The sequence below is a fragment of the Pristis pectinata genome, chromosome 29, assembly GCF_009764475.1.
Source record: "Pristis pectinata isolate sPriPec2 chromosome 29, sPriPec2.1.pri, whole genome shotgun sequence".
Lineage (NCBI taxonomy): Eukaryota > Metazoa > Chordata > Chondrichthyes > Rhinopristiformes > Pristidae > Pristis > Pristis pectinata.
Genome location: NC_067433.1, coordinates 6653446 through 6672831, shown reverse-complemented (window position 1 = coordinate 6672831; position 19386 = coordinate 6653446). Strand labels below are relative to the sequence as shown.

At 48.6% G+C, this 19386-nt stretch overlaps 1 protein-coding gene across 5 annotated transcripts in view; it reads left to right on the top strand.

Annotated features, from left to right (window-relative positions):
* add2 (adducin 2 (beta)) overlaps positions 1-19386 on the top strand; it is a 116914-nt gene that overhangs the window by 85036 nt on the left and 12492 nt on the right. For all 5 annotated transcript variants that reach the window (XM_052040968.1, XM_052040970.1, XM_052040969.1 and 2 more), the window contains exons 6-11: positions 3377-3526; positions 5581-5724; positions 8413-8511; positions 10998-11174; positions 13429-13686; positions 18359-18478. In XM_052040968.1, coding sequence (XP_051896928.1) covers positions 3377-3526; positions 5581-5724; positions 8413-8511; positions 10998-11174; positions 13429-13686; positions 18359-18478 — 948 coding nt within the window. The remainder of the gene's footprint in view (positions 1-3376; positions 3527-5580; positions 5725-8412; positions 8512-10997; positions 11175-13428; positions 13687-18358; positions 18479-19386) is intronic.

The window sequence follows — 19386 nt, the reverse complement described above, 5'->3', positions numbered from 1 at the left end:
CAGGCCCTTTGGCCCACAATGTTGTTCCAAACTAACTAAGCTAATGATGCCTAATTGTGCTTATGCCCACTGCCTGCACATGGTCCATATCCCTCCATTTCCTGCACATTCATGTGGCTATCTAAAAGTCTCTTAAATGCCTCTATTGTATCTGCCTCGACCACCACCCCTGGCAGTACATTCCAGGCACCCACCGCTCTCTGTGTAAAATAAAACCTGCCCCGCACATCTCCTTCGAAGTTTCCCCCTCTCATCTTAAATGCATGCCCTCTAATATTATACGTTTTGACCCTGGGAAAAACATACCAAGTGTCTACTCTATCTATGCCTCTTATGGGATGCATCTCTGTAACTTTCTAGTAAAGTGCATTACACGTCTTGGGAAGAGTTTCCTGCGTTTGTCACGAGCTGTTTGTGTCTGCCTTCTGGGTCTGACTCAGTGAGCACCGTGGCTGCCAGACCAAAAGCTTTTGGGTTCAAGCCCCATTGCAAAATCCTGAGCACAAAGTCCACTCTGATGCTCCAGTGTAGTGCCATGGCTGCTCTGTCAGCAGTGCCATCTCTGGATATGATAGCAATCCAATGCCCTTTCTCCCTCTTGTGGATCTAAAAGACTTCATAGCACCATTCGAAGAAAGCAGGGAATTCTCATAGAGTCATACAGCACAGAAACACCATGGCCCCCTCACCCCTTCTCTTTCCCCTCCCCCACCCTCACAACCTGCCCATCACCTCCCTCTAGTTCCCACCTTCTTCCCTTTATTCCATGGTCTAGTCCTCTCCTACTAGATTCCTTCTTCTTCAGCCCTTTACCTCTTCTACCTATCACCTCTCAGCTTCTTACATCACTCCCTTTCAACCCCCCTCCCCCACCCACCTACCTTCCCCCTCTCACCTGGACTCACCTATCACCCGCCAGCCTGTGGTCCTCCCCCTCACCCGAGCTTCTTATTCCAGCTTCTGCCCTCTTCCTTTCCAGTCCCGATGAAGGGTCTCGGTCTGAAACGTCAACTGTTTATTTCCCTCCATTGATGCTGCCTGACCTGCTGAGTTCCTCCAGCACTTTGCGTGTGTTGCTCCAGATTTCAGCATCTAGAGGATCTCTTGTGTCTCTTCTTTGAGTTCACCTTGTCCATGCCGACCTCTTTACCCACCTACACTAATCCCATTTGCGCACATTAGGTCGTATCTTTCTATGCCTTGCCTGTTCAATCTCTTAAACTAAGTGATTGTATCGGATTCCACTACTTCCTTTGGCAGTGCTTTCCAGATATCACCTTATCACTTGCTCCTTTTCAATGATTTCTGAATTTTGACCCCCATTTTGCATCACACCGTTTAGGTCACATTACCTCTTCAGGTCGTTTCTCCAAAAGTGTGTGACTATCGGCATTAAACCGCATCTGCCCCATGACTGACACAGGAGCCTGCGAATGCTGCAGTCTGAGGAACTCAGAGGGTCAGGCAGCCTCCGTGGAGGGAAATGGACCGGATGAAGGGTCTCAACCCGAAATGTTGACTGTCCATTTTCAGCATTTTGTTTTCTGGCCTAAGACTGCACAATTCACCAGGTTCTCCTGGATTGGGACTATCCCATTCTGAATCATCCATAATCTTCCGATCCTTATTCTCAAACGCCGACCATTTATGTGCACCAGTCTGCACTGGGCATCATACTGATCCCTGGGAGATGCGAAACAAGATGTCCCCATTCAGAAGCCATTGAAGGTGGCAGAGCAAGTGCTGAGGTTATTAGCAAAGTGTTTGAAAGGCTTTGTGTATTCAAGGCCATCACATTTAATCCTTACACATCGCACACTGGGCTTCAGCTGCAGTGCTGTCTACAGTCACGGGTACAAAGCCTCAGGAAAGACGTCAAGGCTGTGGAGGAGATTTCCCAGGTCAGTGTCAGGGAAGAGAGAGTTGTTATGTGCAGAAATTTGGGAAGCTGCAATTGTTCTTAGCTTAGAGGAAAAGTAATGCTCAAAATGATGAGGCTTTTTGATAAAGCAAGGAGGAAGAAACATTTCCTCTGAGATGTGAGTTTGTTAACAGAGGTCATGGACTTAAAATCGTTTCGCAAAGGAACCAGAGAGGAAATGGAGAGAAATTATTTTCGACAGATGGTTGATACGATCTGAAACACATTACCTGAAAGGGTAGTGGAGGCGAATTACTCAGGAAATTTCAAAAGGAAATTAGATCTGTACTAGTTTGCAGAGGATCAGAGAAAACTAGAATATGGAATTAAATCTTCCATAAATTGGGAGGGGTCACTGCCAGATTCTGTGCTTTCTGTTTTGTACCTGTTCACTGTGATAACCAGATGTGATTTAACTTTGCACTTGTATTGGTCTGAGATTCTGTACCTGAGATTGTAAGGGGGGAAGATTGCAATGAGGTGAGGACATTTGGGTGCACATGCTTATCAAATCTGTGAAGGTTTCCAAGGAAGTGGAGGGATCTGTTGCACAAACTGGCCTTGCAAGACTCTTGCTGGCAGGAAGCATCGTCAGATAATGCTATAAAGCAGGGACTGAACCAGATGGTTCAATGATTAATTTGCAACCCATGCTGGTAGCTTCTGCTAAATCTTCACAGAGAATGCAAGGAAAGAAGACTGGCTTGGAATTAGACTGTGTGCATGTTTAATGCCAGAATCTTGCTGCAGAGATGTTTGACATTCTCCATTTCAGTAATGTTAATCAGTAAACTGATTAAAACATCCACCATCTGAATTTAAAAGGCAGCACTGTGTGAGTTAGCATGTCTCTGCTCTGAGAAGCTTCAGACCTCTTCCAGTGTCCAGGTCAGCATTTAATCCTTCACAAATGTGTCTGGAAATTTGATTGTGTAACACTTCTTTTCCTGATTGAAGCAACAAGTACCAGGTTATTTTGTTTTACTTGGAAATTCAACTATGTACTTCCTCTCATGTGACCTTGCGACCCTGACACTATTTCCTTTATATTCCCCATGCAGGACATCATGGGGTCATCATCTTGGTGATGCACCACAGGGATGTAAACATCTCCCCTCCATCCTTGGTTCCCCCATCTCGGAAATCCAACACCCTCCCCAATCTGAATTCCCATGATTTCTCTCCACTCCGATCCCCGCACAGAGTTCCTGCCCCCATTACTTTCCATCCCAGTCCTCTGACGTTGGAGTAAAGAAGGGGGTCGGAGATTGGATGGAGGTGGACAGGATCATGCAGGTTTAGAGAGGAGAAATGGAGGGAAGCTGTTCCCATTGGCAGATGGTTCAAGGACCAGAGATCCACAGTTTAAGTTCTGGGTAATTAGTGATGCAATCAGAGAATTGGTACTTCAAGAGCATTTAACATCTGCTACTAATACGTCTTCCTCGTTCCCAGGTGAAGGTCAACATTCTGGGTGAAGTGGTTAATCAGGGCAGCACTAATTTCTCAGTGGATTCTGCTGGGTTCAGCCTACACTCAGCCATCTACTCTGCCCGGCCAGATGTCCGCTGCATAATTCACTTACACACACCTGCTACTGCTGCGGTGAGTACTCAGGGATAATCCCGAGGAGCTCAGGAGAGAACCAGCTCCGGATGTCTTGCGCTGTGCTTTATTATTTGGTGATTTGCTACTCAGTAAATAATTTACCCTACCTGCTTCCGTATCCTTTAACTCCCTTTGCTGACCCACAAGTTAAAGTTCTCGTGATCAGGCATCAGCCTGAAACGTTAAGTAAGAACCGAAAATGCTGGAAATACTCAGCAGGTCAGGCAGCATCTGTGGAATGGGGAAACTTGAGTTAATATTTCAGATTGACGATCCTTCACCAGAACTGGAAAGAGAAATAAAGAAGGTTGTTTAAGTTGTAGAGAAGTGGTTGGGAGGGAGGGATAGAACAAAGGAAGTATCTGTGACCGGATGGGGCCTGTGTTGTCATGGGGATGAGTTGTGTGGATGAGTTAATGGGGTAATAACCCAAAGAAATGTAATGTGCTGTGGGACATACCCAGCAGGTCTGGTTGTACTAATGGGGGGAGAAAAACTTGAGCCAATGTCACAGATGGATGACCTACAGCAGAAATGGCCACTTCTGATATCGGAGGAACAAGTTACCGAAGATTTTGATGTTAGGTCCTACATCCTGCAACGTGCCCAGACAGGAGATGAGGAAGATGTTTTCCTAGCTTGTGTCGGGCCTCACTGTAACAGTACAATAGGTCAGGGTGGGAGAGGGATGGAGAATTAAAATGGCAGGCAACGAGAAGCTCGGGATCATCCCTGCGGACGGAACGCCAGTGCTCCGCAGGGCGATCGCCCAGTCTGTGTTTGGTTTCTCCAGTGTAGGGGAGACCGCAGTGAACACCAAGTGCAGTGCACTAGGTTGGAAGAAGTGGAAGTGAATCGCTGCTTCCCCTGGTTGGATCCCTGGGTGGTGGGAAGGGGAGAGAGGAGAGGGCAGGTGTTGCATCTCCTGCAGTTGCATGGGAAAGTGCTGTGCATGGGAGAGGAGAGTGGTTGGTGAGGGCAGGAGAGCAGAGAGGTTGCAAAGGGAATGGCCCACTGGAAATGCTGGAAGAGGAGAGGGGAGTATGCGCCTGATGGTGGACTCTTGTTGGAGCTGTCAGAAGTTGCAAAGGATGATCTGTTGACTTCGGAGGCTGGTGGGGTGGACTGTTCCCTATGTGAGCACAGCCTGACCCTCTGGGCACACCCCTCCGCCCCACTATTAGCAGCACTTACACGTTACTTACCCATGTTATCATCTACTAACTGCCCCATTTCCCATTTGATGGAGTGACCCTCACAACTCGTCCCCACGGCAACCCTGGCCTCACCCTATCACCGATATTCCCTTTGTCCTATCTGTCCCTCCCAACCTTTTCTACAACTTAACCTTACATCTGCTATTTCTTTTTTCCAGTTTTGATGAAGGGTCTTCGATCGGAAACGCTAACTCTGTTTCTTTTCCCACAGATACTCCCGGAACTGCTGGGTGTTCCTGGCACTTTCTGGGTTTCTTTCAGATTCCTAATACCCTCTTTCTTTTGTTCTTGGCCTGCAATGTTGACTCCCTCTGTCTCTCCACAAGTACTGCCTGACCTGCTGAGTCTTTCCATCACCTGTTTTATTTTGCGTTTTCACCATCTGCCGTATTTTACTCATGGACAAATCCAATCTCAGCTTCAGCAATTTCCCTGCCTCAAAAGCTGTTCAACTTTACGTTGGTTCCTGTCGTGATGTCTCCCTCCGTACTGCCTTCCCTCAGGAGCTCAGCTGCAGAAGGAGTGAAGCCCACAGCCTTGTGTTTGGCCCTTAGCAGATACTGGGGCCACCAGCAGCACCGACTGGCAACTGACTGGTGTTGTGGGCCTCTGACACAGCCATTCACTGCTGCGTCCCTCAGGGAAAGTTACTGTTCTCTTTCCAAGCTCACATTTGTCACTCCAACAGCCCAGAGTCGGCAGGTCAGCCTTTCACACCGTACTAGCATCTACCACCAGCTGTGTGAGCAACATCTGCCTTTCCTTTCGGCCTCGTGGTATGAATGACTGACGGGATCCCTTGCTTCTACCAACCTTCTCCTCATGGCCCTACAGGTTTCAGCCATGAAGTGCGGCATTTTGCCTTTATCCCATGAAGCCTTGCTGGTTGGAGATGTGGCTTATTATGAATATAATGGAGGTCCTGATACAGAGGGAGACAGAATCCAACTACAGAAATGCCTGGGACCTACCTGCAAGGTACACGCTTTCACACAATTATTACCCGTAACTTGACATAGAATTTCCTTTCTCACCCTTTCAGAGATGTTTGAAACTTCTGGTTACAGAATGGGCGCAGTAAGAGTTGGCACCTTTATTGTAAGAATCTTGATCCTTTAACATTTCACCAGTTTTTTCCTGGTTGCCTCAATATTCCACTTAAGACTGGGTCGCTTTGCAGCGTTTCAATAGTGTGTTCCTGATCCTTGAATCATCTGCTAATAGGAAGACTTTCCCCTTCCTCTCTCCCCTGTAAACCCGGAACAACCTTGTCTGCTTCCATACAACCTCCTCCCCTCCTTCACTCCGAGCCCAGGTTCTCCCATCTAACCTTGAGTGAAGTCCCTCATTCCTGGGGTAAAGATATTGGAAACTTATCAGAGTTAAGACTTAGTATTATCAAGTGTTCCGATGTTAAATTCAGTTTCAGTTTGTTATAATTGGTTCCAGGTCATGATCTGAGAAAATAAGTAAGGGGCTTTCAGTGAAAAGGAAGAGAGTACATAGAACATATAACATTAGAGCACAGTACAGGCCCCTCAGCCCACAATGTTGTGCCGACATTTTATCCTGCTCTAAGATCTATCTAACCCTTCCCTCCCACATAGCCCTCCATTTCTCTATCATTCATGTGTCTATCTAAGAGTCTCTTAAATGTCCCTAATGTATCTGCCCCCCACAACCTCTACCGGTATTGCGTTCCACGCACCCACCACTCTCTGTGTAAAAAAACTTGCCCCTGCCATGTTAGCCATTTCGTGACATGTTAGCCACCTCGTGCCATTTTCACCCTTGGAAAAAGTCTCTGACTGTCCACTCGATCTCTGCCTCTTATCATCTTGTACACCTCTATCAAGTCACCTCTCATCCTCCTACTCTCCGAAGAGAAAAGTCCTAGCTCACTCAACCTATCCTCCCAAGACATGCTCTCCAATCCAGGCAGCATCCTGGTAAATCTCCTCTGCACCCCCTCTAAAGCTTCCACATCCTTCCTATAATGAGGCGACCAGAACTGAACACAATAAATGGAGGAGTAGGAAAGTAAGTGAATATGTCAAGTTTAGGATAATTGAGTTCATAGCTTTTGCTTGGGGCTGCACCAAGAACGTTTGATTCCTGTGACCAATAGATAACTATTACCTTTCAAATGTCGTTCTTCTGCACCCTGTCCAGACCTTCACAGCCATCCCAAAGTGCAGTGCCCAGAATTGGATGCGGTGCTCTAGTTGTGTTTTATACAGGTTCAATATAACCTCCCTGCATTCAACCATTGTCTCCTCATGTAGGAATCCCAGCATCCCATCTGCTTCATTAACCCTTGCTCTGCCCAGACACTTTAAGCGCACGTGGACCCAAGACGTCCTGCGCCTGAACACCTTTCACAACTGTTCCATCCAGTCCATGGTGTTCCTCCTTTCTCCTTCCACCAAAGAGTATCAGTTCACAAATTTCATCTGCCACTTCTCCACCCCTTTCGTAAATCACTTCCCTCCCTATTGTTTACCAGCCTTCTACGTGTTGTCTTAATGTCACTGTCACCTGCAAATTTGGTCATTTGTGCAATGAGTTTAGTCATCGATACGGCACAAAAGCAGGGTCCCGACACCTGTCCGTTATCCCCTCCCCTCCCCGGCTTCTTGCCTTTAAGACAGTTTCCTATCCTGATGCCCTTTTAATTCATGGGCCTGATATTAGTCACATTCCTTTCAAACTCACCTTCAAATAACCTCACCCACGATCCCTCCTCACAAGCTGTCACCCTATCTGCCACCGCCCTTTCCTCTCCATCTCACCGCCTCCTGGGTCCCTGCAATCTGTCCCACAACCTCCAGTTTAAATCTCCCCATCAGGATTCTGCCTGTGCGGCTGGACCAGAGGACCCAATGTCATTAACTGCGTTCCCTGATCATAACCCTGCTGATAATATCGCCACGTGGCCAAGAGCTGAAGACCTTTGAAAAGAGGATGCAGAGATCTGATTAGATATAGGGGATGAACTGCCTTAGCACTGAACTGCTAAGCCACTACAAAGACAGATAAAGAATTAATCGTGCTCAGGGCACTCGCCACTGTGACATTAGGCTATCAGGTGGGTTGGAAGGCTGTTGAGAACTTGATCTCTGTGGAACGTGTAGTTCCTGGTGACTCACTCTCACCCTCAGTACAATAGGTTTGTGATTCAAAGACTTCAGCCTGTGTTCAGGTTTCCTAAAGGTGGGCTGGGTTGGTGCAAGCGGTTTCACTGCTCCTCGGAGCTCACAGAACGCAGGGTGGGTTGAAGAGTCATACATCACAGAAACAGGCCCTTTGGCCCACTGTATCTGTACTAGGCCTTAATGTCGGACAGCATCAGCCAATCCAGGAGTGCTGGCTGTACGTGGAATGCCGGTCTGGTCTCGGGAGGGGCAATGCCACAGAGGATCAGGCAGGTGGCCTTAAATATTTAAGGTGTGATTTTACCATAAATCTGTTCCACGTGCAGTGTGTGACCAGGGCTGTACTGCAATGCTGGGACACCTGTGGCCACAGCCAGCTCCGACCCCGTAACATTACACCTGGAAAGAGTTGATAACACTCCCACCACCGTGATCTTTGCAGTAAACCTCCAACTGCAGTGGGATTCAGACATTAATAAGTAATTGAGTATTTTAATTATCTTCCTCTTAGGTGCTGCTTTTAAGGAATCATGGTGTGGTAGCACTTGGTGAGACTGTGGAAGAGGCGTTCTATAAAATTTACCACCTTCAGTCAGCCTGTGAAATACAGGTAAGAGATCTGTGCAGCACGATGGGCTCCTGTGCTCATTTGATTTCACTGTAGAATTGCCAATTAATTCTCTTACAAGTTACAACTCCCTCTCGTCGTACGGTATGGTGACAGGACAAATTATTTCTGGGGTCCTGCAGGTAGCGGGGCCTAAAAGCTTGGCTGAACCTGCAAGAGCCGTCCACGTAACAGAAAGTCAGGAGGCATGGGATCAAGGGAGACTTGGCTGTGAGGATTCAGAATTGGCTCACCCATAGAAGACAGAGGGTGGTGGTAGATGGAGCGTATTCTGTCAGTGATCTGTTCTGGGACCCCTGCTCTTTGTGATCTTTATAAATGACTTGGATGAGGATGTGGAAGGGTGGGTTAGTAAGTTTGCTGATGATACAAAGGTTGGCGGTGTTGTGGATAGTGTAGAAAGTTACAGCAGGACATTGATAGAATGCAGACCTGGGCTGAGAAGTGACAGGTGGAGTTCAACCCAGAAAAGTGTGAAGTGACACTCTTCAGTAGATCGAATTTGAAGGCAGAATACAAGGTTAATGTCTGGACTCATAGCAGTGTGGAGGAACAGAGGGATCTTGGGGTCCACGTCCACAGATCCCTCGAGGGTTGTTAAGAAGGCTTATGGTGTGTTGGCCTTCATTAGTCAGGGTATTGAGTTCAAGAGCCATAAGGTAATATTGCGGCTCAATAGAACTCTGGTTAGACCACAATACTCCTTGTGTTCAGTTCTGTTCGCCTCATTATAGGAAGGATGTAGAAGCTTTAGAGAGGGTGCAGGGGAGATTTACCAGGATGTTGCCTGGATTGGAGAGCACGTCTTATGAGGATAGGTTGAGTGAGCTAGGGCTTTTCTCTTTGGGGAGAAGGAGGGTGAGAGGTGACTTGATAGAGGTGTACAAGATGATAAGAGGCAGAGATTAAGTGGACAGTCAGAGACTTTTTCCCAGAGCGACAATGGCTAACACGAGGGGGCATAATGTTAAGGTGATTGGACGAAGGTAAAAGGGGGAATTCAGGGGTAAGTTTTTTACACAGAGAATGGTGGGTGCGTGGAACACTGCCAGCAGAGGTTGTGGGGGCAGATACATTAGGGACATTTAAGAGATTCTTAGATGGACACATGAAAGATAGAGAACTGGACGGCTGTGTGGGAGGGAAGGGTTAGATAGATCTTAGAGCAGGATAAAATGTCAGTGCAACATTGTGGGCCGAAGGGCCTGTACTGTGCTGTAATGTTCTATGTTCTATGTAACCTCCAGTTCTGTGTGTGGGACAGAAACACAGGTAGGGTCCAAGGAGAACGTTTGAACCCTCTGCTCAAACTGCCCTGACCCAACCAATTGGGATCATGCTGATCACCACCCCACTCAAAGCCATGAGGTCTGGGAGAGGCTAGAAGACCATTCAGGCATCCTCACGCTGAGGTAATACTAGCCCTCATTATCTGACATCAGCGTGAAGTGATAATCCCAACATTCAGGGAGGGATTCGATGAATCAGTGGCCTCTAGCCAGCCTGCCTCGCCATAGATAACCGGCTCTCTGGGGCTTCTGACATCTGGCTTTGGGGTAGTTGAGACGTGTGTCCTGCCACTGCTGCTGAGTTCAGACAAACTGCCCACAAACAGAACTGATTCCCACCAGCAACCTGTTAATCGTGATCCAAAGTCTTCACTTCACTGGGGGTCTTCTTTTTGATTCCATTGGTGCAGTAATTCCAGAGCACTGAAATGGCGGCTGCTGGTGAATTCAGACATTCTGTGTGGCAGGGAGATTGGAGTAAGTTTTAGTAACCAAACAAACAGGTAGTTGGATGGTCCTGAGCCCTTTCCCTTAACTTTGTCCTCTGCTTGCTGTAGTCTTGCCTTTCTGTGTGTCATGGGTGAAGAGATCAAAGTTCTTCACTCAAACACAAGGACGTAACACAAAAACAGGATCAAGATTAGGCCATTCAGCCCCTCAAGCCAGCTTTACTATTCAATAAGATCATGGCTTGATTTTAGCCTCTCCCCACTTCTTCCCTGATCATTATAACCCTTGATTCTCCTACAGCTAAAAATCTACCTCGGCTGTGACCGGCTCCCCAGCTCCCTGGGTTAGAGAACTTCGACAGTTCATATTCCTTGAGGAGAGAAAAAGAAATTCCTCCTCATCTTAGTTTTAAATCCAGAGAAACTTACCCTGAGATTGTGCCCTTTAGTCAACACCTAGGTCATTCTCTCAGTGTTTACCTTGCTGATCCCTCATATATTTCAATACAGTTGCCTCCCATTCTTCTAAACTCGTTTTTGGCTCTTTCTACTCAAATCTTTCCTCATCAGGGGAAGCAGCCCACTGAACCTTCTCTGAATATTTCCAATGCAAGTATATTGTTCCCTGAATAAGACTAAAACTGTAAGCTGTACTCAGGTGCAGTGTACAATCAGAGCAAGGTTCCGGTGTCTGAGGTAACTGTCAACTCCTCTCACTGCCGGTTTGCAGGTTTCGTCACTCTCCAGTGCCGGTGGAGTGGATAACGTGATCCTTTTGGACCGTGACAAGTATAAACCTCATGAACTTGGCTCCGTGGGCTGGGCAGGCAATACCTTTGGACCAATGCAGAAGAGCCGGATTGGGGAGCACGAGTTTGAGGCGCTGATGAGGATGCTCGACAACTTGGTGAGTCAAATGAAGAGCGGATCTGACTAACCGTTTCTGTCTCCACAGACACTGCCTGACCTGCTGAGTGCTTCCAGTATTTTCCGTTTTTACTTCAGAATTCCAGCATCTGCAGTTTCTTTTGATTGTCAGTATTGGAGCTAAGGGCGGGCCCGGTAGTGTAGCGGTTAGCGTAACACTTTACAGCGCCAGCGACCCGGGTTCGATTCCGGCCACTGTCTGTGAGGAGTTTGTACGTTCTCCCCGTGACTGCATGGGTTTCCTCCCGCATTCCAAAGACATACGGGTTAGGAAGTTGTGGACATGCTATGTTGGCGCCGGAAACGTGAGGACGCATGCGGGCTGCCCCCAGAACACTACGCAGAAGATGCATTTCACTGTGTGTTTCGATGTACACGTCACTAATAAAGAGATCTCATTGACTGAATGAGCTTCTCTGTTAGGGAATGGCTTAGTAAGAAATGCTCAACAGACATGTAGAGGATCGATAGCTCAGAGCAGATCTGCTGAGGTACATAACAACTTGTATTTACAACAGCAGATCAGGAGATGTGCTTCCAGCACACATTTCACAACTTCAGCACACCCCAAAACACTCAACAGCTGATTGAGTTGTTACTGCTCTTGCGATGTAAGAAATGGGGCAATTAATTTGAATCCAGCAGGAAGCAGTGAGATCCTGGCCGGTTTTCATCCGTCTTCACTAGTTCAGTGACAGTCAAGGGATAAATAATGGTCAGGACACCAAGGCGGGCTGCCCTGAGTGTCTCAAAATGGTGCCCGAGGGCTATAGGTGAAAGAAGGTGGTAAAGTGATTTAGTGAATGGCAAAAGGAGGAGGTGTGAATGGGAGACGCAGGATAATTATCTGAAATGAACTGATTGTAGGAAATGTGAGGTGTCGCGGGTGGAGATGCTGGTTACTGAAACTGTAGAGCTGTGCTGAGTCCGGAAGGCTGTGGTACGTCCAGTTGGAAAGTGAAGCGGCGTTGCTTGCGTTCAGTGTCAGAGATATCCGACGGGGTGGAGCTGCCTCTGTTTGCCTCATTTCAGACTTCGACGCATGGTTGGGTTCGAGGGAGGAGGTCAGAGACTGGCGTGCCTACTCTCCATTGACCGCTGCGCTCAGCACTCCACAAACAGAGTCATAGAATCGTAGAGCACAGAAACAGGCCCTTCCGCCCAACTCGAGCATGCTGACCAAGATGCCCACCTGAGCTAGTCCCATTTGCCTGCATCCGGCCCATATCCCTCTAAACCTTTCCTATCCATCTACTTATCCAAGTGTCTTTTAAATGTTGTTATTGTACCTGTCTCAACCACTTCCTCTGGCAGCTCGTTCCATATACGCACCACCCTCTGCGTGAAGAAGTTGCCCCTCAGGTTCCTTTGAAGTAATTCCCTCTCACCTTAAATCTAAGTCCTCTAGTTTTAGACTCCTCTCCCGTGGCCATCCGCCTTATCTATGTCCCTCGTGACCTTATATACCTCTATGAGGTCACCCCCTCAGCCTCTTGCGCTCCAGGGAAAATAGTCCCAGCCTACCCAGCTCATCTTGTAACTCAAGCCCTCCAGTCCTCATATCATTCTCATGAATCTTTTCTGCACCCTTTCCAGTTTAATGCCATCCTTCCTACAGCTGGGCGACCAGAATGGCACACAGTACTCCAAGTGTGGTCTCACCACCGATTTGTACAGTTGACGTCCCACCTCCTGTCCTCGATGCCCCGACTGATGAGGTCAAGCATGCCAAACGTCTTCTTCACCAACCTGTGTTGGCACTCTCAGGGAACCATGTACCTGTACCCCTCAGTCTCTCTGTTCTACAATGCTCTCCCGGGCCCTACCATCTGCTGAGTTTGCCCTTGCAGCCATAAACTTGTTAATATTTTGTTAAAAAAAATTATTTCTTTAACCGGTTAAAAGCTATCAGAAACCATCAGGATGTTGCAGGGCACTGTGTGGCATGAGGCAGAGACATGACTGAGACTTTACCTCCCAACTTGGGGGTGCCAAGGGGGCAAAATATTCGGCCCTCCACATCTGGCCCAGATGTATGGGGATCATGGGCTGTGAGTCAGGTCCTATTCCCTTGAGCCATGTGGAGTTTTCTGTTGCTTTGTGTGGGAATTCTCTTTCTAATCGGTTACAATGAAAGCAGCAGTGTTACTGAAGCAGGAGCAGATTTATCTCCACCACTGACCAGGCAATGGCAGGAGTGACAATGTTATTACTGACCTCTCTTGTGTTGTCAGGGGTACAGAACTGGCTACGCGTACAGGCATCCCATCGTTCAGGAGAAGACGAGACACAAGAGCGAGGTGGAGATCCCGGCCACTGTTACCGCGTTCACCTTCGACGAAGATGTTCTCCCACACACCTCGCTCAGACACCACAGTCAGAAACAGCAGCAGGAGAAGAGCCGGTGGCTGAACTCTCCAAACACCTACCTGCGGGTTAACGCCAGCGAAGAGCCTCAAGGAGGTCCCAGTAGTCCTCGGGCCAAAACCGCGGTAAGGAGCTGGATCGTTGGCTGTGCCTATTGTGTCCTGTCCCCAGCACCCTGCTCAATGCATCATGCATAAGAGGCATAGATCGAGTGGACAGTCAGAGACTTTTTCACAGGGTGACAATGGCTAACACGAGGGGACATAATTTTAAGGTGATTGCAGGAAGATATAAGGGGGATGTCAGGAGTAAGTTTTTTACACAGAGAGTGGTGGGTGTGTGGAATGCACTGCCTGCTGAGGTTGTTGGGACATTTAAGAGACTCTTAGACACATGAATGATAGAAAAATAGGGGGCTATGTGGGAGGGAAGGGTTAGATCTTAGAGCAGGATAAAATGTCGGCACAACATTGTGGGCTGAAGGGCCTGTACTGCGCTGTAGTGCTCTATGTTCCATGCAGTCCCTTGTTTACTAGCCACCAGTCAATCGACAGGCCTTTAACAGGAGGACAAGGTACAAGTTATCTTAAAACAAAAAACATACAAGAGCAAACATTTATCGATCTCCAATAACTATAATGACACTAAAATAGGTGGGATAGTGGACAATAAGGTTATCAAAAATTACAGGGGGATCTTGATCAGTTGAATAAGTGGGCTGAAGAAAGGCAAATAGAGTTTAATTCGAATAAGTGTGAGGTGCTGCATTTTGGAAAGTCAAATCCAGGTAGGACTTTCACAATGAACGGGAGGGCCCTGGGGTGTGTTACAGAACAGAGGGACCTTGGAGTTACAAGTGCATGGTTTCCCGAAAGTGGAGTCACAGGTAGACAAGGTGCTGAAGAAGATTTCTGGCACGCTGGCCATCATAAGTCAGGGCATTGAGTATAAAAGTTGGGAGGTCATGGTGCGGTTGTACAGGACGTTGGTGTGGCCGCACTTGGAGTATTGTGTTCAGTTTTGGTCACTCTGCTATCGGAAAGATGTTATTAAACTGGAATGAGTGCAGAAAAGATTTGCCAGGATGTTGCCAGGACTTGAGGGACTGAGTTATAGGGAGAGGTTGGACACGCTAGGACTTTATTCTTTGAAATGTAGGAGACTGAGGGGGTGACCTTACAGAGGTGTATAAAATCATGAGGAGTATAGATAGGGTGAATGCACTCAGTCTTTTACCCAGTGTTGGGAAATCAAGAATTAGAGGGCTTAGGTTTAAGGTGAGAGGGGAGAGATTTAATAGGAACTTGATGGTCAACTTTTTTACACAAAGGATGGTATCTATGTGGAATGAGCTGCCAGAGGAAGTGGTTGAGGCAGGTACAATAACAACTTTTAGAAAACAGTCGGACAGGTACATGAATTGGAAAGATTTACAAGGTTATGGGCCAATGCTGGCAAATGGGACAAGCTTTGATGAGCATCTTGGTGGGTATGAACCGGTTGGGCTGAATGGCCTGTTTCCATTCTGTATGACTCTGTGACTCTACAACTGTTCTTCCTCGAAAGTATCAAAGAGACAAGATAGAAGCATCTGTAGCCATGTTTAGCCAGGGAGGTGCATGACCCACACCAGCTTCCTCCGTAGTCATGGAGGGACACAGCACGGAAACAGGCCCTTCAGACCATCAAGTCCGTGCCAACCATCAACCACCCATTTACACTCATCCAACGTTCATCCTATTTTCTTGTTCTTTCCACATTCTCATCAATTCCTCCCCAGATTCTACTGCTTCACCTACGCACTAGGGGCAGTTTACATTGGTCAGTTCATCTACCTACCCGCACATCTTTGGGATGTGGACGACCGGTCACAGGGAGAACGTGCAAACTCCACACAGACAGCACTGGGATCCCCTGCCTCAAATTAAGGGGTCAGCCATTCAGGATTTATGAGGATGTTGCCAGGACTCAAGAGCCTGGGTTGTAGGGAGAGGTTGGGCAGGCGACAACTTTATTCCTTGGAGCGTAGGAGACTCAGGGGTGACCTTCTAGAGGTGAATAAAACCATGAGGGGCATCGATAGGGTGAACGCACGTAGCCTTTTCCCCCAGGGAAAGGGAACAAAAAACTGAAGGGCACAGCTTTAAGGTGAGAGGGGAAAGATTTAAAAGGGACCTGAGGAGCAACTTCTTCACGGAGAGGGTGGTGCGTATACAGAACAAGCTGCCAGAGAAAGTGGTTGAGGCAGGTACAATAACGGCATTAAAAAGACATTTGGATAAGTACATGGGTAGAAAAGGTTTCGAGGGATATGGGCCAGACATGGGCAAATGGGACTAGCTTAGAGGAGCACCTTGGTCAGCATGGATGAGTTGGGCCAAAGGGCCTGTATCCGTGCTGTTTAACTCTTTGACTGAGGGAGGAAGAATTTATTCACTCAGAGGAGGGTGACTCCTTGGAATTCTCTACCTCAGAGTGTTGTGGAGGCTGAGTTGCTGAACACATTCCAGTCAGATTGGCAGGTAATTCTGTATTCAAGGGGATGGGGTTATTGCAGGAATGAGGCTGAGGAAGGAGGGGGTAACAGCCTATACTTCTGCTGCTTCCTCATGTTCTTACCAACCATCAGTTCCTGCAGGGTTAAGCAGCAAGTGAAGGTTCAGGTGATGAGTGAATTTAATACAAAAACAATGCTGCCCATGGGAGGAGGCTCTAGCAGCACCAGGTGTGGCTTCTTGCACACTCGATCAGGGCTAGTGCTGTGTACCGAGACCAGCCTGTGCGAGTCTGTGGAGACACAGAATCCCGAGGGGATGTGTCAGTCACCCAGCTCCCTCCCTGCCTGCTGCATTGCAGGGGTTTCCGCACCGGCCGTCTCCAGTGCCCTCTTGTGGAAGCCGGGACCAGCAGAGCTTTAATCAAAGTCAAAGTCGAGTTTATTGTCATCTGCACAAGTACATGTGTGCACAGTGAAAAACGTACTTGCAGCAGCATCACAGACACATGGCATTAGAGACATAACATTCACAAGAAAAGCATAAATTAAACATAAATCATACAAGAAAGAACAAAATTAGAACAAAAAACAAAGTCCATCGTAGTGCAAAGTGGTCATAGTGTTGCTATACTGGGGTAGTGATTAGGGTTGTGCCGGTTGGTTCAAGAACCGAATGGTTGAAGGGAAGTAGCTGTTCTTGAACCTGGTGGTGTGGGGACTTCAGGCTTCTGTACCTCCTGCCCAATGGTAGCTGCGAGAAAGTGGCATGGCCCGGATGGTGGGGATCTTTGATGATGGATGTTGCCTTCTTAAGGCATTGCCTCCTGTAACTACTCCCGATGGTGGGAGGGATGTGCCCGTGATGTACTGAGCAGAGTCCACTACTCTCTGCAGCTTCTTGCATTCCTGTGCATTGGAATTGCCGTACCAGACGGTGATGCAACCAGTCAGGATACTTTCAACAGTACATCTGTAGAAGTTTGTTAGTGTTTACTTGAAGCTGGTATTGAAACTTCCCTCCTGCATGGCGCATTGTGGATATTCCTGGGGAGGTGTTGACCAGGTCCACAGATATAGACCCAGGTCTGGAGGGTGGGAGTGTGTAGGGACACGGTTGAATATCTGCTCCCAGCCTGTCCCCACCACCACTGTCCAATGTCAACACTGCCAGTCTGCCTTCAGCTGTTAGCCACTTACAGAGAAAGTTAACCAGATTTGCAGTTATTAAAGTTATTGTTAATACGTTGGGTAATTTACATCTCCTTTGAGGCCTTTAGTGAATGGTTGATGAATTTAAATAAATTAAATGCTTGGTAATGGATTTGAATTCATTTGATTCAAACATGGAAGGAGACTGTGTTCTGTGTGCACGCTGGCAGTGCACCGTGCCACTGGTCCACAGTGCACCCTGCCGCTGGTCCGCCAGTGCTCCCTGCCACTGGTCCACAGTGCTCCCTGCCACTGGTCCACAGTGCTCCCTGCCACTGGTCCATCAGTGCACCCTGCCGCTGGTCCGCCAGTGCTCCCTGCCACTGGTCCATCAGTGCACCTTGCCACTGGTCGGTCAGTGCTCTCTGCCACTGGTCCATCAGTGCTCTCTGCCACTGGTCCATCAGTGCACCCTGCCACTGGTCCGCCAGTGCTCCCTGCCACTGGTCCGCCAGTGCTCCCTGCCACTGGTCCGCCAGTGCTCCCTGCCACTGGTCCGCCAGTGCTCCCTGCCACTGGTCCGTCAGTGCTCCCTGCCACTGGTCCGTCAGTGCTCCCTGCCACTGGTCCGTCAGTGCACCCTGCCACTGGTCCGTCAGTGCACCCTGCCACTGGTCCGTCAGTGCACCCTGCCACTGGTCCGTCAGTGCTCTCTGCCACTGGTCCGTCAGTGCTCTCTGCCACTGGTCCGTCAGTGCACCCTGCCACTGGTCCGTCAGTGCACCCTGCCACTGGTCCGTCAGTGCACCCTGCCACTGGTCCGTCAGTGCACCCTGCCACTGGTCCGTCAGTGCACCCTGCCACTGGTCCGCCAGTGCACCCTGCCACTGGTCTGCCAGTTCTCCTCCCACTGATGTCTGCCAGTGCTCCTGCCACTAACATCCACCTGCCATGTTCTCTGCCATTGTACAGTGTTTTCTGGGTGCGCTGCTACTCCCCGCCAGAGCTCCCCACCATTGTACCCTGCGGGTGTCCCCTGTGTCCTCTGCCAGTACACGATCCTAGTGCGCTCTGCCATGGACGTGGCAGGGTCAGAAAACCTCAGTGAAGTAGCTGTGGAAGTGATGCGTGCACCTTTTGATTTAAAACAGTGGTTGAAAGCTGACGAGGTGAAGAAATCCAGCAGTGGCACTCCGATCAAGATTGAAACGCCCAACCAGTTTGTGCCTCTTTTTACAGACCCCCGGGAAGTGCTGGAAACCAGGAATAAGGTGAGGTACATCACAGGGTTTGTTGTCACATGCACATGTCCATGTACGCACAGGTGCAATGAAAAACTTACTTGCAGCAGCATCACAGGCACATAGCATCAGATAAGCAGCATTCACAAGAAAAGCATAAACAATATAAATTACATACAATTTTTACAAGAAAAAAACACAATTAGAACTAAAAAACAAAGTCCATTGTCGTAAGTGGCACTCTCTGGGGCAACGGTAACACACTTGGTCAGCTGTCAAGCAATAACTTGGTCAGAAATGCATATTAAAAGAATAGGGAGTTTACTGAGTAGGAAGTGAGTGGAAAGATGTTTCCAGCAAGGAGCAGATCTACATCAACCCTGGGCTCCCATACCTGGTGACACAAGAGACTGCAGATGCTGGAATCTGGAGCAAAGCAACAAACGAACTGCTGGAGGAACTCAGCCACCCAGATCCTCCTCCACCCATCCCCCCCACCTGCCCCCCATCACCCTGTTTCTTTCCCGTCACCCACACACTCCTCCCACTGCCCCCCCCCCCACTGTTCCCATCTGCCCTCCCACCTCCCTTATTTGGTTCCATGCTCCACCTTCCCCTCCCATCAGACCCCACCATCTGCAGCCCTTTGTTGCCTCCACCTCTCACCTGCCAGCCTCTGTCGGTATCTCCACTCTGCCTATCACCTGGATCCACCTATCGCCTGCCGGCTCTAGCCCCACCCCTTCCCCTCACCTCTTTAGACTGGTTTCCTCCCCTCAACTTTTTCAGTCCAGATGAAGGGTCTCGACCCAAAACACCGACTCTCCATTTCCCTCCACGGACGCTGCCTGACCCGCTGAGTTCCTCCAGCAGTTTGTTTTTTGCTCCCATGCCTGGTCATCTTTACACCTTCTACAAGGCTGGACGGGCTGTCCACT